At 37.1% G+C, this 26,311-nt stretch overlaps 1 protein-coding gene across 1 annotated transcript in view; it reads left to right on the forward strand.

Moving 5' to 3' along the window:
* The window catches only part of FLNB (filamin B), a 93,935-nt gene that overhangs the window by 54,426 nt on the left and 13,198 nt on the right, over nt 1-26,311 (forward strand). The window contains 27 exon segments of the mRNA XM_032211243.1: nt 228-388; nt 1,351-1,432; nt 1,676-1,792; nt 1,795-1,844; nt 3,666-3,786; nt 4,037-4,182; nt 4,184-4,231; nt 4,233-4,277; nt 4,279-4,296; nt 5,077-5,275; nt 5,278-5,420; nt 5,422-5,551; nt 5,554-5,673; nt 6,037-6,210; nt 7,168-7,330; nt 8,781-8,925; nt 9,982-9,998; nt 11,133-11,160; nt 11,162-11,300; nt 13,787-13,910; nt 15,633-15,789; nt 19,451-19,640; nt 20,662-20,909; nt 22,911-23,010; nt 23,701-23,841; nt 25,198-25,326; nt 25,962-26,135. Coding sequence (XP_032067134.1) covers nt 228-388; nt 1,351-1,432; nt 1,676-1,792; nt 1,795-1,844; nt 3,666-3,786; nt 4,037-4,182; nt 4,184-4,231; nt 4,233-4,277; nt 4,279-4,296; nt 5,077-5,275; nt 5,278-5,420; nt 5,422-5,551; nt 5,554-5,673; nt 6,037-6,210; nt 7,168-7,330; nt 8,781-8,925; nt 9,982-9,998; nt 11,133-11,160; nt 11,162-11,300; nt 13,787-13,910; nt 15,633-15,789; nt 19,451-19,640; nt 20,662-20,909; nt 22,911-23,010; nt 23,701-23,841; nt 25,198-25,326; nt 25,962-26,135 — 3,309 coding nt within the window.

Genomic DNA, 26,311 nt, shown 5'->3' on the forward strand with positions numbered 1-26,311 from the left:
AGTAGTGAACCCCCCCCCCCCCTTCTCAGTAATCTGGTTAGAAAATTAAGCTGAAATGCTATTAAAAGAGAATGCTTACTTCACACAATGTTGCTTTTAGGTGGATGTGCTTTCTCATTCTGGTGGCTGATATAAACAGTGCATTTAAGGAAGAAATATTTAAGGAGCAAAGAGTGCTATAGGGGGACAATTGTCAATACAATTTCTAGTGAATTGTTTCTTTCCAGGTGATGTGAGTGTGGGCATTAAGTGTGATGCTCATGTAATAAATGAAGAAGAGCAAGATATAGATTTCGGCATCATTCACAATGCTAATGATACATTTACCGTGAAATACAACCCACCTGCAGCCGGGCGCTATACTGTTAAAGTGCTGTTTGCTGGAGAGGTATGTAATTATCTGATAAGGCTTTTGATGCCAACCCTTATTTCTAGTCCCTAAAATATCTCAGATGTATGGTTTCTAACACTGGGTATAAGACTGAAACCATCTGGATAGGGAAAGTTGGGTTAGTGGTTGCATTGTATTGTAATCATATCATGAACTGTGAGCAAATATACATGCCCAAGGATAATGTTTCAGGATCCAATCTGAGTTAGTCACGAGGATCAGAGATTTAGTCCTACGAGCTTTTGGACTTGTGCTGGAGCTGATCCTTAGGGAACTTTTCTCTCTCCAGAATGTGTGCTCACAATCTGAAGAGAGAGAAGTCGCCTGAGCATGGCCTCCAGCACGAGTCCGAAAGCTTGTAAGACTAACCTCTGGTCACAGATTGGATCCTATCAGTTGTTGAAGTATCTGTTTATGGTAGTAAGTGATATATTTAATATGTATTTCATTCTCCTACTTTAGTTGCAGCATATAGAATAGCTTGCAACACTGAAAATATACACAAATATGTCATATCTTAAGAAAAACATGTACTTGGAGCAGATTGACAGAAGCAATCTGATAGAAATTGGCCTTAGTTCTAATATATGTGTAATATATGTGTAATAATACAGTGACTTTTATTTAATTTAAATGATGTAATAAACTTGAATAGCTTTAAGATTAAATAGGACAAAGATTGCTGTCTAAGCTTCTAGAAAAATGCTGTAGTAGATTACTTTATTTTGATCTCCTGGATATTCAGAAATGTGCTACAGGCAAATATCTTAATTTTTGGTTTGTTTACAGGGAAAACAATAATTTGGAAAACTAGTAATTTAAAGAGCAGCTATATGCAAATGACAGTACATGCAAGGATTTTTTTTTTTTTTAACTATTGAAGCCTCAGGATCTTTCTTTATGGAAATTTTGTTGAAAAGCTACTAAATGTAATGACATTTTTGTTTGTTTGTCTTAAGGAAATTCCTACAAGTCCTTTCAGAGTGAAAGTGGAACCATCACACGATGCAAGCAAGGTGAAAACTGAAGGGCCTGGACTAGGTAAACAGGTAAGATTCTGCTTGATTATTAGGCAACTATTAATTGACAATTTGTTGGTTGCAGTCATAGTAAAAAAAAACTATTCCGTGTCAAGGCCGGTGTATGGATACTAAATACATAAATCTGGAGTTTGAAAAATTAAATTTGATATTTCTAATATTTTATTCAAAAAGGGATTGCACTTATTTTTTCCAGAATGTGTCCAGGCATGATGATAATAAATTCCATTCCTTATCTACCCAGGTGTGGAAAATGGGAAGCCCACACATTTCACTGTGTTCACAAAAGGTGCTGGGAAAGCCCCTCTGGATGTCCAGTTCAATGGACCAATAGAAGGAGAAGCCATCAAAGATTTGGACCTCATGACAACTATGATTATTCCCACACTGTAAAATACACTCCTATACAGCAGGTAAATTCTCCTAGGAAAAGGTAGAAATGTGTATACAGTTCTTTAAGTCTGGAAATGGGACGCAATTTTGTTGCAAATAAAATGTGTCCATGTTCTGCAATAATTCCAGATCTTGTTTTTTACACAGCAAGTTTCTAACACATACATTTTTTAAAAATTAAATAATACTCTGAAAGCTGTTTAATACATTTTAAACTCTGAATCCAGCTAAATTTTGTTTATGGGAATTTAAGTCATAGTTTCCAATTAGCATGTGTTTCTAACAGTGTGCAATGTTACTGTTGGCTCTGGGACATCATCAAGCAAGCAGCAGAGCAAACTGAAGATTCTGTTCACCCTGAACGGGAATCCACACATGTTGGTGTAATTCTTCTGCTTGTTGAATGAGCAGCAATTTAGTTCCGTGCTGAGGAACAGTAAGGGTGATTATTGGCAGAGCTAGTTTTCAAAATAAACTTAGATATTTTTCATATTGGTATGATCTCTAGTCTATCTTGCTGACCCCAACAACTTTTAGATGCCTCTACTTTAGAGTAACTAAATTCAGTGATCTCTTTGTTTTGGTTGGATCTTGCTAGCATCACTGATGCCAACTTTATCTTAGGCGTGCTGGTGTTGTAAGTGGAAATGGATTTTAACTTCTGAACAGTGTTTCTTTGTATAAACTCTGGCAACTTACATCTCTGCAAGTGTAGCTTATATTTGAAGAACTGTCTTCAAATATGGTGACTCTTGTCAAATATCTTTTGGAAGCAGTTAACATTTCTTGGTTTGGTTACTGTTCAGAAAGTCAAGCCTATTCAAAGCAAGTTAATCCATGATACACGCCAATAGACTTATGATGATATCTAATAATATAAAACATTAAAGGAGATTTAATAATGGAATTCTATCATAATTCTGTAATGAATTGAAAACTAAAGCGTAGCTAGTGACAGTTTTGAATAATGCTGCATCATTTAAATGGTATACGATATACATTTCTGTATTTCTGGAAAGCGCTCTGAATGGAAATGGGGAAAAAACAGGTTTAAAGGGTGAAGTTGGAAAGCAAAATAGTCCTTGCTCTGTCAGATTTGTAAATATTGCAATGAGAAATTCTATTAACTATGAATACCCTGTGAAAAATATAATTTCAATTCCTAAGGAATTAATTACTAGAACTGTTTTAGGATACACAAGTTGGTTACAAGTTCTCTTATTATGCTGTTCTGCCCTTGCCAAGTAACTGGGTTGAAAAAAAAAACATCAACATATCTATTCTATTCCAGTTCTACTAATTTTAGTGACACATTAATGAATGTATTAAATTCCACAAACAGAGAAGAGGGAGGTTCTGGATGCATTAATCTTGCCCATTTTAAATCGCTAACTGGCAGTTTCTAGGCAGTAGGCACTTTTTCCTTCTAAGCACTTAATTGATCTGCTAAACAGAAACAACAGTGCAATTGTCCTTCTGTCTTTGAGGGTGGTTATAGATGCTGTTGAAACTTCAGAACAGTACATAAAAATGACAGTTGGTGTGAATGTGAATCCCAGAAAGGAGATGGTAACCAAATTATATGCAGAGCAGAAACAACAAACTTGACCTATTCAGATGTGCAGCTATATTAACTGTATTATCTTAAATAGATAATATCACTGAAGATATTACCTAGTTTTGTAATTAAATATGTGTTTGTATATTCTATGAAGATTCTTCTCTAGAAATCTGGAAGTGAGCATGATTTCTGGAAATGTTCATGTTCACATGTTCATTATTACAGTGTTTGCTGGATTCTTAGCATGAAATGACTTTAAAATATATCTGACCTCTTCCAGGGTAAGATGGGCATTCAGGTGGAATTAGGTGGTGATCCTATTCCTGGAAGTCCTTTCACTGTAGATGTTGCTGCGCCACTTTGACTTGAGCAAAGTTAAATCAGTGGTTAGAAAACAGTAAGTAACTCATCTAGTGTACACTTTCTACTACAATACAACTGAAAAACTTAACTGTTCTAAAATGAAGGATAAGATGCTGTAGAGCTTGTATTGTGTGAATTGGGCAACCATATAAACTTGTTAAAAAAATAAAATAAAAATGTGTTACTCCCCTTTATGCATATAGTCTACTACCTCAGACCATTGATGGATTTTCCATGTATCTGGTGGAAAGAGGCTTATTTTTCAATCTTTCTTTATTTTCTAAGGAGTCGAATAGGGAAAGACCAAGAATTTATCATTGACACGAAAGGAGCTGTGGACAAGTAATCTTGATGTGGCCGTATTTTCTCCAACCCAGAAAAGTGCACCATGCTTAGTAGAACCTGTCACTGGAAAAGAGTATTGCAGGGTAAAGTTATATTCCAAAAGAAGAAGGATTTCATGCCATTGATGTCAATTATGATGGGGAATCCGGTTCTGGGAAGCCCTTTTACTATAGAAGCCACCTTACCCACCAGATCCTTCTAAGGTAAGAATCCTTTTATGAGTAGACAATTCATTGATAACCATTTCAGTGTGCCCTTTAAGCTATAATGTACAGCAATGATCTAATCTTTGCTGGACAACTCATATTTGTTACTAATGAAGTTCTGTGCGCAAAGCTCAAACTTGGACATGTTTACATAGCTGATGAATTTCTTGCCAAAGCATCTCAGTTGGTCAAAATTAGCTTGAGGTTTGTTTTGAATTTTTCTAGCATAGCTGTAATAACTTAGAAACTGGTACAACAGTTGGATCTGCAATGATTGCATATTTATCTCATCTGGGCCTATGTTATTATGATCTAAGCATTCAAGCCTTATAACTTTCTTGATTTGAAGACATGCTAAATAAATGAGAAAATTAAAACATCTGTCTTTCTATGTCTGTGTATGGATTGGTTTGAAAACTAATTGTGAGCTTATCAGAATGATAAAGAATAGCAGTATTCTGATTAGGTTAGATCAGTGTTTCTCAACCTTGTCAACTTAAAGATATCTGGACTTCAACTCCCAGAATTCCCCAGCCAGCTGGCTGGGGAATTCTGGGACTTGAAGTCCAGACATCTTCAAGTTGACAAGGTTGAGAAACACTGGGTTAAGATAGTATGGAAAAGTATCACTGTCTTTTAAAAATAAATCTGGCGTTTGAGCTTGGTATTGCAGTGTGCTTCTAAACAATAATAGAGTCCTCAGAACTTTAAAAGTCTAGAAATGATAAACGATTTAGTAGGTATTATATTCAGCAACCTCTTGCTAATGGTTTCTAGGTGAGAGCTTATGGGCCAGGCCTCCAGGAAGGACTTGTTGGAAAACCTGCAGAATTCACAATAGACACTAAAGGAGCTGGAACTGGTGGTCTAGGCTTGACAGTTGAAGGACCGTGTGAAGCCAAAATAGAGTGCTCAGATAATGGAGATGGAACATGTTCAGTGTCCTACTTACCAACAAAACTGGGTGAATACCTGGTGACATTCTTTTTGAGGAAGTCCATATTCCTGGCTCTCCTTTCAAAGCTGACATTGAAATGCCATTTGATATTTCAAAAGTAATTGCCACGGGCCCTGGACTTCAACATGGCAAAGTGGGTGACACTGGATTGCTTAATGTGGATTTGCTCAAAAGCTGGACCTGGAAAACTAGACATGGAAGTTGTATCTGATTCTGGTTCTAAAGCTGATGTTGGGGTTAAAGATAATAAAGATGGAACTTACACAGTTACATATGTGCTCTCTAATGCTGGTATGCCACACTCAAGATGAAATATGGTGGAGAATTAGTGCCAAATTTTCCTGCACGTGTCAAAGTTGACCCTGCCATAGACACAAGCAAAGTTCAAGTGTTTGGACCAGGAATTGAAGGGAAAGGTAGGTTTGTGTAATTTTTTTTAGATTAATAGGAATGCTGCAAATAAACCCTAACTGCTTTAGATGTGCCTATCACAGGAAATAATCTTTGTACTTCTCACAATACAAAATTAATTACCTCCTTTTATAATGAAACTGCTAGTAAATCATAGAGTTAGGAAAGCAAGACGAAAGTGACTAGTAGAGTGGCTCTAACTAAATTGCTATATAATGCTAACAGATTATGATTGCTTTATACAGTTTAGCACTCTTCAGCATTCTTTCTGTCCTTGAGCACTTAAACCGATGTCTGTACAAAAACATCCGTAATATATGTGGGCCTATAGCATGATTTCATTCAAATGACACAATAATTACTTTCAGATGTTTTCCGTGAGGCAACAACAGATTTTACTGTTGATGCTAGCCCTTTGACCAAAACTGGTGGAGACCACATCAAAGCCCAAATTGCAAATCCCTCTGGAGCTTCCACAGATTGTCTTATCAAAGACAATGCTGATGGCACATATGCAGTAGAGTTTACTCCATTTGAAAGAGGTGAGTACTACATGCTATTATTCTGGAGGGAAAGCAGTGGTAAATAGATTGTGAGACTTTCTTCTCTTCCTCCATTGCTTTTCCATCAGGAGAAAACTATTGCATCATTTTGTGTGATTGGATCCATTTAAATTGATCTCCAGCATTGAAGCAGGTCATAGAGATGGAATCTCAGCAACCTCTGGTCCCATGATTTTGGATTCTTTTTGGCTTGTGTGCCTTGATAGGATGTGTAGCGATACAGATATAGCTTGTTTATTTGATCCTTTCTAATCCTGTCTGATTAAATTGGCCAGGATTGGACTGGCTTTATAAGTTAAAAAAGATGAGCAATGTCTTGTTGATGTATTGCCTTATTGCTTAAGGACTGCAGTAATAAGACATTGATTGAGAAAAGTCAGGGAGACATGTACAATTCTTAGGTAAGTCTTAATTGTTAATGAAGTTAATGTAATGCTGAATTGTAAGAATTTTGAAACTTTTATCACATTGTTTATCTGATAGTTTTGTTTGGGAATGGAGAGTTGTAAAAAGAATTATATTGGGGCATTAGAAAAGTGTTATTTTCTATACGTCAAAGAAGGGCTGTTGAAAAATGTGTGATCTATCTGATTTGGAAAAAGCAATATTTTCTGTCTATCACCAGAGTGCAGCAATGTATCTTATTGTGACAGAAATTATTACAGTAACATCTTGCACTGTTCATATTGTAGTAGTTAATCATTGGTAAATCAGTGACTTGATAAATATATAGATTTTTCTTCTCTTTTTCTTTGTTAGTTTTTACTTTTTATATTTTTAAAGTTTGTCATTTAACATTAAAAATTGTTACAAAAATTAAGATATTAAATAACAAACTAGAAATACGAGTATGAATCAAGCACAATACATATATAATAGATTACTACAGTTAACTTCTCAAGAGTCTGTCCATAAAGGTATACCTTCTACTTACAGGTCCTCATGCAGTTGAAGTAACTTATGATGATGTTCCTGTACCAAACAGTCCATTCCAAGTGGATGTCACAGAAGGATGTCATCCTTCACGTGTTGTGGCCCAAGGAACTGGGTTACAAGAAGCCTTTACAAATAAACCGAACCCATTTACTGTTGTTACTCGGTACGTTCTATGAATATATAAGATTTTAACACAGTTCTAGGCTACATAAACAGAGGGATAGAATCAAGATCACGTGAAGTGTTAATAGAACTTTATAATGCCTTGGTAAGACCACACTTGAAATACTGCAACCAGCTTTTGTCGCCACGATGTAAAGAAGATGTTAAGACTCTAGAAAGAGTGCAGAGAAGAGCAACAAAGGTGATTAGGGACTGGAGGCTAAAACATATAAAGCAGTTTCTGGAACTGGGTATGTCTAGTTTGATGGAAAGAAGGACTAGGGGTGACATGATGGCAGTGTTCCAATATCTGAGAGGTTGCCACAAAGAAGAGGGAGTCAAGCTATTCTCCAAAGCACTTGAGGGGAGGACAAGAAGCAATGGGTGGAAACTAATCAAGGAGAGAAGCAACTTAGAACTAAGGATAAATTTCCTCACAGTTAGAACAATTAATCAGTGGGACAACTTGCCAGAAATTGTAAATGCTCCAACACTAGAAGATTGGATAAATATTTTTCTGAAATGGTATAGGGATTTCTGCCTAAGCATGGGTTTGGACTAGAAGACCTTCAAGGTTCTTCCAACTCTTATTCTATTCTATTCTAAATATCAATAGCCTTGCTGTCTGGAACCAATGGAAACTAAGAGTGACAGGTTGAAAGGGTATGTATATTGTAAGTTAATCATGCAGAATAAAGTCATTCTGGCTGATCTGTCAAACTTTACATAACCCTAAAAGTACTTTAGGACACAGAGGCATGAATAACATAGTGAACACTTACCAGTTTCTTCTTGATATTTGCTGCTTAATAGGGACATACCCTGGACTGTGTACAAATATCACAAGACAGTTCACAGCTCTTTGGAGCATTTCGAATGATGGATAATGAAAGATGTAATATAATTCTTAAGAATTCCCAGCTCCACCCTTGAAATAATTATCTGATGTATACCTGCCAACTTATGTCTTACCTAAGACTTCAACATTCTCCACCTCCAACCTTACCGAGGTGGCGCAGTGGTTAGGGTGCAGTACTGCAGGCCACTTCAGCTGACTGTTATCTGCAGTTCAGCGGTTCTAATCTCACCGGCTCAAGGTTGACTCAGCCTTCCATCCTTCCGAGGTGGGTGAAATGAGGACCGAGACTGTGGGGGCAATATGCTGACTCTGTAAACAGCTTAGAGAGGGCTGAAAGCCCTATGAAGCGGTATATTAGTCTAACTGCTATTGCTATTGCTACTCAAAGTCTGAGTATGGGCAAAAAACCTTTAGTCAACTGAAATATTTCTGTTCTACACAATCTTTATTATCCTTCCTAAACAACAGTTGCTGTGTGAGAAAGTAGCATGGCACAACTGATAGCAAAGATCCAATACAAGGAACATAACAAAGTAGTCCTTAAAACAAAGTGATGATAATTAAGCATACTAACTTTCCTTTATTTTTGCAGAGGAGCTGGAATTGGTGGACTTGGAATAACTGTTGAAGGGCCTTCAGAATCCAAAATTAGCTGTAAAGATAATAAAGATGGCAGCTGTAGTGCAGAATATGTCCCATATGTACCAGGAGATTATGATGTCAACATAACTTATGGGGTGTGAACATGTTCCTGGTAAGACTATTGTATTGTAAGAATGGGAAATGAAAAGGCTATCAATTGTTCTTCTTATCAAAGGGCATTTAAAACATTGATGATGAAACTTGGGAAAATGTTGAACATACTGAAATTTATTAAATAGAATATACTATCCTGGAAGAAAATACTGACTTTCCGGAATTCTAGACAAATGGTTAAATCACCCCACAGTAATGGAGAATGAATTTTATTTTTATTTTGATCAACTAGTGATTCTGTTAGGGAATATAATACTTCCCCATATTTTACCAACCTCCAATTTTATAATATCTTAAAATGACCTTGCAACTTAATGGGATAAAGTGCTATTTTGTTTCTCGGATGAAGTGGTCTCTCAAGGAGCTAAAACCTAACATCAAATATAGTAACAAGATAAAACAGGAAAATTCAGCTAGTGTACTCAGGTTGAAGAAATGACTGGATTAATTTGAATAAATATGTAAAATACTATTTTCTTGTATCCACTCTATCTCATTCATTACTATCTTTACCTGCTACTAATCTTTAATTAGATGGTGAAAAAAAGATTTAATTAGATGGTGGAAAAAAAACCCTAACCCTACACTGCTATAAATAGGACATAGCAATGTTATTCAATTATCAATTTTAGTGGTATTTTAGGCTAGCTAAATAAATAAATTAAAATAGCACCAAACCCACAAATTGGATAAAATATCCCTAAACGAGTAATCATTTGAAAGAAAGGTAAAAGCTCAGAACAATGATAAGTCTCTAATAACTGGCAGTGTTAGACTCTGATGGACCCAAATTGTAAATCATTCCATTGATGGCAGTTCTTACTTCTTTTTAGTCTAAATCAGTGATGGTGACTCTTTTGGGCTCGACATGTCAAAAATTTGGAATATAACCTAAATTGTTACACACATGCATGCTAGCATGTTACACATAGACAGCCTAAAAAAACAGAGAAATTGGTCTCCCTATCTCCCTGCCCCCTTCTCTAGGCCATCCTGAACAGCAGCACTTGATGGCAGCATTGAGGTTGGGCCTGTAGCCGAGGCCTGGGCCTGGGCCTCAGCCCTAGCGAGGCACGTGCACCTTGGGAACAGCATAGTTGCTTCCTGGCCCAGCTCTCCCCACAATCTGCTGCCATGCTACTTACCTTTTCCAGGTGATGTTCTCTTCTGTTAACAGGTCCTTGTGGCCTACCTGAGGCTTGCTCTGGTTCACACCTTCAGGCCTTCATTCTTGAAATGGCTTGAGAGAACGCTCTTTCCGGGGCATCTGCAGCCTCTGCAAACTGTGCAAATCACATGATTTTCAGAGATTCTTGTGACCACACGAGAGTGTGGGACTTCTGGAGACCACAACCGATTCTTGTGTACCCCCTTCAGTCTCCGAAACCTGCACAAACAGGGTGTGCATAGTTGTGGTTTGGTCTTGGTGGATGCTGATGCATCATTCAAAACCTTTGGTATGCCATTTTTGATACATGTGTCATAGCTTTACTGTCACTGGTCTTGACAGTTGTCATCCACTTGGTTCCTTATAACTGCATATTTTAAGTTGCAATACGAAGTTTTATTTACATTTCGTTATACAGTCTGCATCACTGAGGTTTTGCAATAGCTTTCCCATCTCATCTTCTCATAGTTGATCCCGAGGTTTTTTTCAGCCCCTTCCATTTTATCTTCGTTTCCTGTGTCTTTATTTTCCTTCAGCCTGCCTTCATTTATCTTTAAGTTTTTAGTTTTCACTTCATAATCTACACACTGGCCCAACCTTTGTGGAACTCCCTGGTTTTTACCCTTACCCTCCCATCATCAACCTAGCGAGTGAAGTTATTCCTAATGCTTGTATGTAGTTTTGAATTCCAGTCAAATTGATGGTTTTCTTGATGATTGAAGTCAATTCATAAATTTATAACAGGGTTTCCTTTTGGGGGTGAGGGCCATTAACCTGATTTTGGCTGAGCTTTTCCTGCTTAATATAAAATTTAATCGGAACGTCAACACAATCTTAATGCAGACAACTCTGAATTACCAGTATAGACACCCTTATGACTTAGAAAGCAGTGTGAATGAGTGAAGCTGTGGAGAAGGTGGCTGCTGTTTTGTCTTCAGAGGTTATAATGCATCCCTTTCTCCATCTTTATTGCTCAAACATGTTTATTGTTGTCCAAAACTTGCTTTTGTTTATTGGTAGGAAGCCATTTAAAGTTCCTGTCAAAGATTGTAGTTGATCCCAGCAAGGTGAAAATTGCAGGACCAGGTCTGGGGACAGCTGTCCGTGCCAGACTTCCTCAAGTCTTTACTGTGGATACCAGCAAAGCTGGAGTAGCCCCACTTGAAGTTACAGTTGCACCAATAAGAGGTAGGATGTTTCTCTCTATAACTTAGCCTTTCTTTTAAATGAGAATGTATGGATACTATATACACAAGTGCATGGCCTCCATTTCAGTACTGAAATTGATAAAGAACTTATTTTAAAAAATGGTCCCCAAATGGTGGTAGGTAAAAATAGCGCTGCATATATTTTCCTGCTTTGTGATGACTGATTATTTGTAGGGTTGCAAAAGGTGAGCAGTTAGAGATAATCAAGATGACACACACAAACAAACTTTGGAAACTTAAAGTAATTTTAAAAACCCAGATATTAATTAGGAGTGTTTTACCTGATGGATGAGTTCAGAGGATATCTGAAGAATCCCTTCTATCTAACATGGTATTTCCAGATGGCTGTCTGGAAATTTAAGGAGTTCCCATTCATCTGGAAGGTACCTAGATTGGGGAAGGCTGCTGTAACAAATCATATGTGTTCTCAATAAATGTATATCAAAAGCATTACAGAGGATTAAGTTGAATTTCCTAAACTCTGCATGTGCCCAAGAATGTAGCGCTTTAAAAGCATCTAAATGATAAGAATGAAAAATACTGTGTGTTCTAGGCAACAAATAAATTAAAATATATTTTTGCCAGTTAAACCAGGAAAAAATATCTAGGCTTCTCTTCAGTAATATTTAAATCATGTGAAGAGGCTAAGAAAATTCAAATTTATTTGTAGTTACTGAAGAGTGATAAATGATTGTCTCTTGAGTCAGACAGTAGTGGACACACCCACATGCATAAATACATACATCAAAGTAGGAATTAGAAAGGAGAGTTAGTAATTCATGAGAATGTGGGGCAATAGAAATATTGCTTAATACTGGAATGATAAGCATTGTTGCATGAATAAGTGCAGATTGATTCAATGCAAATATTTTAAAAAATTGGGATATAAGTAAAAAAATAATACTGCATATTAGCTAAAGTCTAAATAGCAGACATGGTTGTAAGTCAAAACATGGAGGGCAGAAGATTGTGTAACATTGCACATTAAATAAGCAATGCTGTCTAGTGAAAGATGGAGTATTAAATACCAATATCCAACATTTAAATATATCATTATAATTTTTTTATCCTGCTTTTATTATTATTTTAAATAACTCAAGGTTACAAACATACCTAATACTCCTTTCTCTTCCTATTTCCTGTTTTCTGTGAAGTTAAATCTGGAATCTACCTATCTACAGTTGAAGAAACATTTAAAGCTGACCCATGTTAACTTTGCTGGCATCAATTCAGCAACGTTAATTGAGCTTAATTACTATGCAAAGTCAGCCCTGGTTTGCACATAGATGGGAGACCACCAGGAAATACCAGAACTAGGATTAGACAAGAAGTCAAAAAAGCTTTCCAAAATCCAATAATCATGTCAGACCACTTGAGTAATGCTCTCATGAACACTTCATAGATCCTGCCACCAGGCTTCAACTTGAATTGAGAATATCTTTATCCTTAACAGAACTAACAATGAAAGTAACTTGGTGATGAGTAGTTATAGTGATGCCAATCAGTGTGAATGGTTTTCTGGCCAGCTGTAAATAGTTTTCATCTAAATACATTTGTCAGCTGACAGAGTTCTAATTGGGGTGGGGATGATGTGAGTTAAATAGTTCTTTAATTCTAGCAGATGAGCCGGATTCCCAGTCATGGCGCAGTCTTTGAAACACTTTCAGAGTTCTTTAGAGGTGAACTACCTGAGACAGGTTTGAACTCTCACTAATTATTTATACATTAAATAAATCTTATAAATTCTAACTATAGCTTGAATAAACAGAAGAGAGGTTTATAAGCAATAGACTTCTCTATAGCTTACCTCTGTTCTATAAAATATTGAAATGCCTTTTTAACCAAAATCTTTCACGCTGAATTAGCTATGATAATCAAAATTGTGTTTGCCATTCATCCTATGAAATGATTCTCTACATAAATCCATGCTTTGTGGAAATCCATGGTTTCTGGGTTAGACTTTAACCTTTTTCATATCTTAACTAGCAGGTCATAGGACACTTAATGGCTATGAAATGTATTGTTTTCTAAACTTCTCAATGGTATACTATGAGTATATGCAAAATTATTAATAGTCCTATAATCAAACCACAGTATTGTGTTGGTTTTGTAGTATTTCTATTAATTGGGATCAACATCTAATTTTCTGTTTGAAACTTATGACCTAGCTAGTTCTCTGTATTTGGAAAAATACATTATTTCAATCTGTCCTTGATAGAAGATTCTTACTTTTCCATTATGAATCACTTGAGGTGCTGCTAATGAATCATCATTTCTCTAATTGGTGAAGTTGCAATGATTGAAAGAAATTCATGTAGTTGAACATGTCCTAAATAGACGTTTGCACTGATTCCTGGAAAAAGCGTCACTCTGTTTTTTATGAATCAATAGCATTTCTCTACCAGTCAGCTCTGAACCTTGGGAAGGCAGCTGGATGTATCAAAATGTGACCTCTTTCCTTCCTAGGGTCGGCAGAACCTGTGCATATAACTGATAATGGTGATGGAACTTATGCAGTAGAATACACTCCAACACAAGAAGGCCCCTATGCCATTGCTGTTAAATATGCAGATGAAGAAATTCCTAGAAGGTAAAATGGGGTGAAAAATAAATTATTCAGTGGGACTTAAAAAGTGCATTTTGCTGGCCTCCTTAGTCTGAGCAGTTTGCATCTTTGGTGCATTATTTAGCTTTGGTGCTTAATATGAGTTTTGAAGAAATGGCTTCTGTTGCAAAGATTCAGGTTTTCCTTATGGCCACAAAAGAGTGGAAAGCAAAGGCAAAGTGAAGGTATTTTTGAGCCCAACAACCAATAAAACTTTCTGCAACTTTTTAAATGTTTAATGTACTAAAAAAAAGCTAACTTGGACCCAACTATTCCAAAATAAGTGATCCATTCTGTTTTACAGAGTTTTTAGTATAAGTACAATGTACAAAATAGAATAGAGCTGAAAGGGACCTTGGAGGTTTTCTAGTCCAGCCCCTGCTCAAGCAGGAGATCATTTTACTTGTGATGGCGAACCTATGGCACATGTGCCACAGGTGGCACGCGAAGTCATATCTGAGGGTACGCATGGGGTTGCCCTGTGTCAGCTCCAGCGCACATGCACGAACTGGCCAGATGATTTTCGGCCTTCCGGAAGGGTGGGGGAGGCCATTTTTACCCTCCCCAGGCTTCAGGAGGCTTTCAGGAGGCAAAAAACAGCCCAATGGGCAAACTGGAAGTTCATTTCCAAACTTCCGGTAGGTTTGTTGGACTCTTTTTTCACCATCCACAGGCTCCAGAGGCTTTCTTGAAGTCTGGGGAGGGCGAAAAATGACCCAACGGGCCTACCGGAAGTCCAGAGGATTCAGTGAGGCCTGTGCGCATGTGCGCAGGGGAACGCCAGTGTTTGTGTGTTGTGTGCACATGGCTGGAGAGAGGGCATTGTATATGGGTGTGGGCACGCATGTGCATGCTATTGCATGCATGTGCCCTTTTGGTACCTGAGCAGAAAAACATTTGCCATGACTGTCCTATACCATTTCAGACAAGTGGCTGTTCAGTCTCTTCTTAAAAACCTACAGTGATTAAGTACCCACAATTTCTGAAGGCAAGTGGTTCCACTGGTTAATTGTTCTCATTGTAGGGAAGTTTCAGCTTGATTCCAGGTTGCTTCTCTCCTTAGTTTCCATCCATTATTTCTTGTCCTGGCCTCTGGTGCTTTGGAGAATAGCAATAGCAATAATACTTAGACTTATATACTGTTTTACAGTGCTTTATAGCCCTCTCTAAGTGATATTATAGAGTCAGCATGTTTCCCCCAACAATTTGGGTTCTCATTTTACCCACCTCAGAAGGATGGAAGGCTTGAGCCTGGTGAGATTTGAACTGCCAAATTACAGGCAGCCAGCAGGCAGCTGAAGGAGCCTTTAGTACTGCACTCTAACTAATGCACAACTGGCTCTTGAATAATATGACCCCCCCTTCCTTGTGGCAGTCCCTCAAATATTGGAATACTGCTATCATGTTACCCCTAGTTCTTCTTTTCTTTAGACTAGCCAAACCCAAATCCTGCAACCGTTCTTCCTATGTTTTAATCTCTAGGCCTTTGATCATCTTAGTTGCTCTTCTCTGAACTCTGAAACATTAAAAGGTTGAGTAACTTGTTGTTAGGAAGTCAGTATTTTTGTGGGTATACTTATTATACTTATGAGTATACTCAATATATTTATGGGTAATAAGTAGACATTTTAAACTTGAGTTGAATGAGTTCTTTTCATTTGCATGCATGAATGAATGAATTAATAAACAAATTCTTTCTCTCAATAGCCCATTCAAATTAAAGGTGCTTCCAACATATGATGCTAGTAAAGTGACAGCTAATGGGCCTGGCCTTGTCTCCCATGGGATTCCAGCAAGCATTCCTACAGAATTTGTTGTGGACACTAAAGATGCAGGAAAAGGACTTCTCTCAGTACACATAACAGTAAGATAGTACTATCTCTCTTATTGTCTTCCCTCCCCCTTCATCCCCCATCTATCTCAGTCTTAAAGTATGTAAGTTATCTCTGTATGGCGAGAAGCTTGAATATTGTTGTCTTATACATTATGGTATTTTAAGTATATCAGCTTCCCACAAAATACTTACTTTTTGCTTCTCTTACACTGGTGTATTTCACTTACTGATTATAAAAATGTAATGTGACCATTGTGTCCTTGGAAAGCTTGTTGATCCTAATGGAAGTTGATCTGATCATAACAAATCATAACATTTTTTATATGAACTATTCCTTGCCTTTCCAAATTCCTTAAAATTAGGCCAGTCTACAGCTTTCACCATGAATGAACATAGACAAGGCTCTGTAAAAAGCTCATACATGTTTTGAAACTCTTCATAACACTCTCTTTCAGGAACACTTTGTTAGATTTTCCAAAAAAGCGTAATGGCTTTAGAGAGATGTTGGCTAGCCCCTAGAATGATTAAAGTTGTATGTCTCAGAATGAAAAATAGAAACAGGAGATTCATGAAGAAGTATACAATGTGATCATCTATATTATGAAAAAATGGATGATTTATTTTTAGAACTAGAGGGAAATCTCAAGGACTTCTGACTACTTCAGCTATTACTGGTTAAAACTGCACAATACTCCATGTAAAAGATTTTCAATGATACTAGAAGTCAATACAGGTAGTCTTTGTCTTATAACCATTTGTTTAGTGACCATTTGAAGTTACAACATTATAGAAAAAAGTGACCTATGATTGGTCCTCTGTTCTAGGATCCCCATAATCACATGGTTAAAATTTGGGTGCTTGGCAACTAACATATATTTGTTGTGGCCTGCCAGCAGATCTGGCAGCAGATTCGGATAGTGAGGAGGTTGGGGAGGAACATGGGCCAGTCCTGGAGTCTGGGGAAGGCTCTGATGAGGGCTCTGCATTGGAAGCAGAGATGGGGCCAGGGCTGTCTGACAGTTATCAGCTGCCTTCAAGTCAGACATCAGTGAGGCAGACAAACAGCTTGAGCCTGTTCCCAGTGTGCACATGCGCAGAATTGCCAGATGAAGGGAACAGCTAAAGAACAGGGGTCGGCTTGGGAGTAAGGCCACAGGTGGATGATGAATGGCACCTCCCGGAGGAAATAAAAGAGGAGCGAAAGGGGAATGGAGTTTGCAGGAGACAATTAGTTCACTTAATTGGTTAATGACTCTCCGAGACTCCTTGCCAAGTTTTGAAGATATCGGCCTGGCAGCTCTCCAAGCCAGATAAGGTCTGTGACTGTACAGTCACCCTTGAAAGACTTTGGTGAATATGAATGAGAGGAATTCACAGTAACTTAATAAAAAGGGTTTTTTGTCGGGCAAGGGAGTCTGCTTCGTGGTTTGGAGAGGCCTAGGTCAGAACAGTATTTATGATAGTTTGCAGTAACCCAGAGTCACGTGCTCACCATTTGCAACCTCTTCAGCCTGGTTCTGATGAGCAAAATCAATGACAGAGGCTTAACAACCACATAATTCACTTAACAAATGCTATGATTTGCTTAAGGTCATGATAAAACAAGTTACAAAATCGGTCATGACTCACTTAACAACCTCCTTGTTTAGCAAAGGAAATTCTGATCCCAGTTGTGGTTGAAAGTCAAGGACTTTCAGTATTTGGCAATTACCTATGTTTAAGAATACTGTTTGGTAACATCTTAAGGAAGTTGTGAAGTTGTGATTGGATATAGAATAACTGAATTAATTTACTTCCCGTTTCTGCTTCTGGTGAAATATAGATTTATGAAGTGTGGTAATCAGTAATACCAGCTAAAGAATATTATCCTGAAGGGTTTTCCAGTCATGAGATGCAATGTTAATAGGCACTAACATCTTATATTTCTGTGGCGTAGTGCCAATACAGTTCTTTTTGTTCTGAAGCAACCATTTTACACAAAACAAGTACAGGTGAAACTCGAAAAATTAGAATATTGTGCAAAAATTCATTTATTTCAGTAATGCAACTTAAAAGGTGAAACTAATATATGAAATAGACTCATTACATGCAAAGCAAGATAGTTCAAACTGTGATTTGTCATAATTGTGATGGTTATGGCTTACAGCTCATGAAAACCCCAAATCCACAATCTCAGAAAATTAGAATATTGTGAAAAGGTGCAATATTCTAGGCTCACTCTAATCAGCTAATTAAGCCATAACACCTGCAAAGGGTTCCTGAGCCTTTAAATGGTCTCTTAGTCTGGTTCAGTAGGAATCACAATCATGGAAAGACGCTGACCTGATAGTTGTGCAGAAAACCATCATTGACACCCTCCATAAGGAGGGAAAGCCTCAAAAGGTAATTACAAAAGAAGTTGGATGTTCCCAAAGTGCTGTATCAAAGCACATTAATAGAAAGTGTGGAAGAAAAAGGTGCATAAGCAGCAGGGATGACCGCAGCTGGAGGGGATTGTCAGGAAAAGGCCATTCAAAAGTGTTGGGGACTTTCACAAGGAGTGGATTGAGACTGGAGTCAGTGCATCAAGAGCCACCACACACAGACGGATCCTGGACATGGGCTTCAAATGTCATATTCCTCTTGTCAAGTCGCTCCTGAACAACAAACAATGTCAGAAGCATCTTACCTGGGCTAAAGAAAAACAGACCTGGTCTGTTGCTCAGTGGTCCAAAGTCCTATTTTCTGAAGAGAGCAACTTTTGCATCTCATTTGGAAACCAAGGATCCAGAGTATGGAGGAAGAATGGAGAGGCACACACTGCAAGATGCTTGAAGTTCAGTGTGAAGTTTCCACAGTCTGTATTGATTTGGGGAGTCATGTCATCTGCTGTTGTTGGTCCATTGTGCTTCATTAAGTCCAGGGTCAACGCAGCCGTCTACCAGGAGATTTTGGAGCACTTCATGCTTCCTTCCGCAGATGAGCTTTATGGGGATGCTGACTTCATTTTCCAGAAGGACTTGGCACCTGCCCACATTGCCAAAAGCACCAAAACCTGGTTCAAGTGGGATTACTGTGCTTGATTGTCCAGCAAACTCGCCTGACCTGAACCCCATAGAGAATCTATGGGGCGTTGCCAAGAAAAAGATGAGAGACATGAGACCGAACAATGCAGAAGAGCTGAAGGCCACTATTGAAGCATCCTGGTCTTCCATAGCACCTCAGCAGTGCCACAGGCTGATAGCTTCCATGCCACGCCACATTGAGCAGTAATTGCTGCAAAAGGGGCCCAAACCAAGTATGAGTACATATGCATGCTTATACTTTTCAGAGGTCTGATATTGTTCTATGTACAATCCTTGTTTTATTGATTGCCTGTAATGTTCTAATTTTCTGAGATTGTGGATTTGGGGTTTCCATGAGCTGTAAGCCATAACCATCACAATTATGACAAATCATGGCTTGAACTATCTTGCTTTGCATGTAATGAGTCTATCTCATATATTAGTTTCACCTTTTAAGTTGCATTACTGAAATAAATGAACTTTTGCACGATATTCTAATTTTTTGAGTTTCACCTGTATATTAAGAATGTAGTCAATCTAAGCACTCAAGCAAGACTGAATTCTTCCTCCATTCATATACCTTATACTTGTCTCTTGTTTGTGATGAGGCTCGGTTATTTAATGGTGGCTTCATTTCTGCCATTCAGGATCAAGAAGGCAAACCAAAGAGGGCAGATATTCATGACAAGCAAGATGGCACATATGCAGTAACATATATACCTGATAAGACTGGTCGTTATTCTATTGGCATTAAATATGGTGAGGATGACATACCTCTTTCTCCGTATCGAATTCGTGTTTCCCCAGCAGGAGATGCAAGCAAATGTCTAGCAACAGGTAAGTCCTTACTTTGATTTTACAATTAGTGTAAAGTGGTAGTGTAATGAGCCGTGGTGGCACAGTGATTAGAATGCAGTATGGCAGGCTTCTTCTGCTGATTGCCAGCTGTTCAGCTATTCAAGTCTCGTGGCTCAAGGTTGACTCAGCCTTCTATCTTTCCAATGGATGGTCAGTAAAATGAGGGCTCAGATTGTTGGGGGCAATATGCTGATTCTGTAAACCTCTTAGAGAGGGCTGTAAAGCACTGTGAAGCGGTATATAAATCTAAGTGCTATTGCTATTGCCATTGCCAGTGGTCTGCTAAATATTGAAAAGCTGTAAATAAGGTGGATATGAAGGAAATTTGATTAAAGATGTATCTTAATTTTACAATTTTGCCATAATTCTGAAGAATAGCAGTTTGAGTAAGTTGGACAAATGTTACTGGATTCTTGTCTCCCCTTAGATTAGAAATTCACTTTGTACTCTTAATGAGCTTATTCAGATTCAAGCACTGAATGCTTGAATCTGGTATTCCAGCTTACTTTAATCAATTAGTAATGACCTATTTGCAATAGAAGACATGACAGTGCAAATCTCTTTTGACTGTTTCAAGTTGCTAATATGGCCAAATAAATTCAAGGAGAAGATAAATTAGTGTGATTTGTACTGCAGAAGATACTCTTTCCTTTGAAGTTCTTATGGAAGGTGATAAATTCTATAGGCTGTGAGAAAATCGTGCCAGTATCCTGCATCCATACATGTAAGACATCGCTCTAACACAACGCCAACTATGAATGCTAAGTAAGGAAATGAAAAAAGCAAGTGCAGATTAATTTCTGTCAAATACCGCTTTCTACAAAGCAGTAAACAAAGTTTCTTGTTTTTAAAAGCTTTATGGTATAATTGTTGCCTGAATTAGGATTTTGGTTGAATTGGATATGTTTTTAGTGATGCACATATCCAAGTGAAAATTACATGGTCATTCCATGACATTATGTAAAAACCGCTGTAATCCTCATATCCAACTGTCTTTCAGGCCCTGGCATTGCAGCAACAGTGAAAACTGCTGAAGAAGTGGGTTTTATAGTAGATGCTAAATCTGCGGGCAAGGGTAAAGTCACATGTACGATCCTGACACCAGATGGTATAGAAACTGAAGCTGAGGTCATTGAAAATGAAGATGGAACATATGACATCTATTATACAGCGACTAAACCAGGAGTCTATGTGATTTATGTCCGCTTTGGTGGAGTGGATATTCCTAATAGTCCCTTCACTGTCATGGTAAGAAAACCAGCTGTTTAATAATATTTTATTGGAGAACATAAATAGAGATGCAGATTGAGGAACAATTTCAATTAGCAGGCAGTTTGACATCTATGCTATTCACTTATAGTCCAAGTTAATTTTATAGTTATATAAAAGTTCCCCAACCTTAACTGCAAATATTGTCTATATTTGAATATTTTATATCTGTAATTCATGGCGTCTGTTGGTTTAACTCTAAATAATGTATTTCTCTAACAGTTGCTTTATGTAATTAAATATACAGTATCCAACAATGTAAGTGTACCATAGATTCACATGAAAAGTTTTTTTGTGGCCGTACATTATACTGTCATATTTATTCAAATGTCACTGCATTTGGAAAAGATGCAATGCAAAGATATAATGTCATTTATGTATTGTGCACACTTTCTCATTTCAGCCAATCACAGATTTGTAAGAGTTCCATTCAACTTATTGTCCAGTGAGGTTTGGCTGTGTGTAGATGACAGTATATGTAAAATTTGGTGACTAAGGACAAGGTCAAGTTGGTTATACAATAGTCCCACCCAACAGTTTAGGGGATACCTTTTAATGTTAATCTAATGTATTTCAAAAATTAATGCTAAAAATTGTGTATAATTTTTGAAATGCATTTTAATACTGTTATAGAAAGTTCTAAAATTCCCTTCAACAAATACTTAAGGGAAGGGGGCATTTTTAGGAGAAGGTGTAGAAAGGCACTCATCTTTTCCCAGAAATAATCTTCTAAAGGCCATCACTGCTACCACCAGTTTGCATTTTCATGTATCTATTTACCAACTGAAAAGCCATATTGTCTCTTTTTAAAAACCAATTTGGTTTGGGGCTACCACTCATTCTTAATACTTGAGTACAATTGAATGCAAAGGGGTAGATTTTATATTATAGAGCTCTGAACTGTGGAAATTGGGAAGCAAATTATAAATTCACATCAGAGGTTTCGAACACATTTCTTACCATGAATCCTATCTAAGGATTCCTTTCTGACCTGTCTTCATTCCACATCTTAAAGAGATGAAAAGAGATCTTCCACTTGGTTCCTACTTATCTGTGCAATTTTCCTGAATTGGTTTTTTAAAATTAGTGACCATAGGATAAAATATAGCCATTTAAGGTGGCTGTTTCGACCTCTTATTGCCTTTAATGTTTTGGTATTCCATTACCCATCTGGTCCCTAAGTTAATAGGTTTGTTAAGAGAGAATATCAACTGCTATTGTGAAAGTGGACAAAATTGGAGAAAGCACAAAGAAATTTGAGATTGACTTGCTGAGAACTACCATTCCTATTCTGTAATATGCTTCTTCCCCACTCTCTGTGTTTGGTATTTTTATGCTCTGTGCGAAGAAATAGGGATTTATTTTTGTAAACTGTACTTTTTGCCACTAACCAGGCCACAGATGCAGATGAAGTTGCAGTATTGTCTCAGGAGCCACTAAATGCAGCCTGTCCCCCTGGATTCCATCCCTGGGTACACAATTTTACAATTTTTTTCCATGTTCCATTCAAGAAATGACAGCCTGCCTTTCTCTTGGGGTTGCTTATGCTTGCTTTTGTGTCATAGCGGTGGTCCAAGTGCTACTTTGGAGGAAGCCAGATTTGATTCAGGGATTTCTATTCATTGCTGTGCTAATGACTTTTTGAGCAACTTTTAACATCACAATCATTTCAAGGCTCCTAAGGTACTCTGACCTTATAAAATTGCTCATCAGTTTCCTTCTAGCCACATGAAAGCAGATGGCCCTTTTATTCTGGTGTCTTCTTAAACAAATTAACTTTCTTCTAGGCAGTGACAAATTGTTGTTCTTTCAGATGGAGCTCTCCTTGTTTGTGCAATGTCTTGCAATTTCATTGTGCCATTTATATGTTCTAAACATCTTTGCGATTCAGTGGTGTCTTCATTCTGGAAACAGCAGTGTAAAAAAGTTAACCCAATATCTTAACTGTATAGATAAAATTGCATTTTGCTTCTTCTTTAGGTCACAGAGGAAGCATGTGTATCTGATGGTGTGAATGGTGTAGGCTTTAAGCCCTTTGATGTGGTCATTCCTTTTGCAGTAAGAAAAGGAGAAATTACTGGTAAATAGTTTTTTGCATTCAAAATTCTAGATCACCCAGCTTGCTAGCATCATTCAAAATTCTTTGCTCTGTGGGAGAGTCTTCATGTATCTGAAGTATAGAACTAATTTAATAAAATTTGCAGTCTGATTTGCTTACTATACAATCCAAAAAGGGCAGTGAGGGACAGTGAATCCTATTAAAATAGCTGTTCTTAGTTTTGCACAGTGGACCATTCATATTCAATTGGTTTCATTAGTCCAGGACAATTTCCCATCCTCGTGATAAAATGTAGCTATCCGGAATTCTTGGATGGTATAATTCTTGGAAGCTCCAAGTTGGGGAATTATAGTCCAGAACACCAACTCCAGATTGAATTCTTTAAGTCTATCAGGTTTTGGCAAATCATGCAAATTCAAGGTATACTTTTCAAACTGTGAGGCAACTATAATAGATGCTATAATATAATTTTTTGTTGTTAAAGAGTTGAAGAGGATGACTTTAAGTTATTACTAGTTATACTCTACAAATGGTATGAAAATAATCTCCAATCTGATAGCATCAAGATAGAAATGAGAATCAGAAATAGTCCAATTGTCTTCTTCCTTCCTTAGATAATTTACAAAATAGTTCTCTGATATTGTATAGGCTTGAGTATGAAAATGCTTGGATGGCTTTGTTTTTGTAAAAATGTAATCTTATTGCTTTTAGGGGAAGTCTACATGCCTTCAGGAAAGACTGCAACACCAGAAATTGTGGATAATAAGGATGGCACAGTTACAGTTAGATACGCTCCTGTTGAGGTTGGGTTACATGAAATGCATATCAAATACATGGGTAACCATATTCCAGGTAAGTACCAATTAATTCTAATTAACATTCATATTGCATTGCAAAAGAACTCTGGATGAATAGGAACTGTAATTATGCAGAATACTCTAGATGTTGATGACTTCAGCCTTGTAAATGGCTATAGTCTTGATTTACATGATGCATTATAAAATGAGAAACATTGGGTTAAAGAATCAAGAATTCTTACTGAATGTATGCCAGATTTAAAAAAGCTAAAAAAGGCTTTGTGAAGTGAAATTTGTTGCTGTTCCCCTATGGTCAATTGAAACATATAATTTTAGGGGGATAAAGATTAAGAGCTGTACGAAAAGCTTGTGTAAAATATTAGGCCTTCTTTCCTTAAATTATAGTTTGCTCTCTTTTGCACACTATAAATAGCCCAATATGATTTTCAAGTAAATTATTATGAATCACTATAGATTTGATTGCTTGTAACATATTGCTGGCTTGCATGAATAATTTAAAAATACACATTGTATGGAAATCCTAGGCTGTACTCTGCTCCCTTAGTATTTTACACAGGAGAAAAATGTAGTAGGTTGGGATATATAACATATAATATATTCTGAATTGTAGTGCTTCAGTTGCTTTAGGATGTATTTGATGGTTTCTATCATTTTAGTTATTTACCACTTTCTAATGTGTGGTGAGAAGAGTATTTTATGTTTATCATCCTGATAACTTTCATTGGATACGGACAGATAGTGATTGTATGTTGGCTTATGCATTGCAAGTAAATGTCCAAATGTCCAAAGGCAGGGAACAAATTAAAAGGGACGTTTTGGATACATCCAGTTAAAATGGAGTTGATTTAATTTAGAATGCTTAGTTATATTAGCCTTAAAGCCTGTGAGTAAAGTTAGGAATAGAAGCACTATTAAAGCCCAACCACAAAAACAGCCTTCATGGGGCTTTGATAATTTTAATGGTTTGGCTTTTTCTTGCATAAAGTAACAGATGTGACCCTGTAAGTAATAAAATAGGGACCTGTAGTTCATTTGTTGATAGAAAGCAACGGGACAAGAGGGTAATAGAAATTGTATGTATGTCTATCATTGACCAGTTAAGGCAAACAAATGATGTTATATTTTATTTTGGTTTATTTTATTATTTTTATAAATAACTCAAGGGTGTAAACATACCTAATATTCCTTCCTCTTTTTATTTTCCTCACAACAACCAACAACCCTGTGAGATGGATTGGGTTGAGAGAGAGTGTGTTTGTGTGAGAGTTTCTGGCCCTGAGTCCTTGTTGAGTGACGAACATTTATAATCCTTTTTGGAGAGGCAAAATAAGTAAAAGCATTAAAATCTGACAGACTATGTGTAGTGATGATAGATTTTTATCCTCTGCAGAGAGCCCATTACAATTCTATGTGAACTATCCAAATAGTGGAAATGTGACTGCTTATGGACCGGGCCTTGTCTATGGTGTAGCAAACAAGCCAGCAACCTTCACCATAGTCACAGAGGATGCTGGCGAAGGTAAGCTTTAGCTTTTTAGCCTCAGTACCCAAAAGATGAAGCAAATTCCATTTGAGTATCTTCTTTAATTTCCAAGTAAGCATTCATTTGAGCTTGAATTGCTGATTTAAAAGTTATAAAGATATTTTAACAATGAACATGGGCATAATTCCTCATGTCAGTATCTCATCCAACAACTACAGAGGTGTCTTATTTGCTTAAGCATAATATTTCTGAAAGGGTTTTTGCTACTTTACAGATATTACAATATTTTAAATTTATCTCAATATATGTATCATATTTAAAGGTTGGCTTGAGAATTTCTCATAGCCATTGAGTAAGCTTTGTGAGTAAGTTTGGGATCTGTTGTTAAAACACCACATTGAAGAGATAACAGCAATAATCTAGGATAAATTATGCATGCTATCTTACAAAGTTAGCATTGGATGTTTGTAGAATATCAAGTTCCATCTCCAGTCAGATTGGCAAACATTAATTCCTATAATTAAATATGATGATGATTTGATTATGGAGATGTTTAAAAAGAAAACCATATTACTTGATCAGAAAATCTTCCAAGAAGGCCCCACACATCTGAAACTGCAAGATACTCTATATAGGACAATGCTAGTAATGCTTTTCATCCAATGTGACAGGTGGCTTGGATTTGGCAATTGAAGGTCCTTCAAAGGCTGAGATTAGCTGCATTGATAACAAGGATGGCACTTGCACAGTCACTTACCTGCCAACACTTCCAGGAAACTATAGCATATTAGTGAAGTACAATGACAAACATATCCCAGGGAGCCCATTCATTGCCAGAATCACAGGTATGAGAATATAAGGATCAGGTTTCTGATTCATACAGTGTGATAGATTTATAACTATATGGTTTAGTTTGAACACTTTAACACTTAAAATATGTAACATTTTCATAAATTTCAACAATGCTTGATATACCGGTAAAATGGGGAAATGTCAAGATTTTAGCTATAAAAGCATTAGA

This window comes from Thamnophis elegans, chromosome 2 (genome assembly GCF_009769535.1).
Source record: "Thamnophis elegans isolate rThaEle1 chromosome 2, rThaEle1.pri, whole genome shotgun sequence".
Classification (NCBI taxonomy): Eukaryota; Metazoa; Chordata; class Lepidosauria; order Squamata; family Colubridae; genus Thamnophis; species Thamnophis elegans.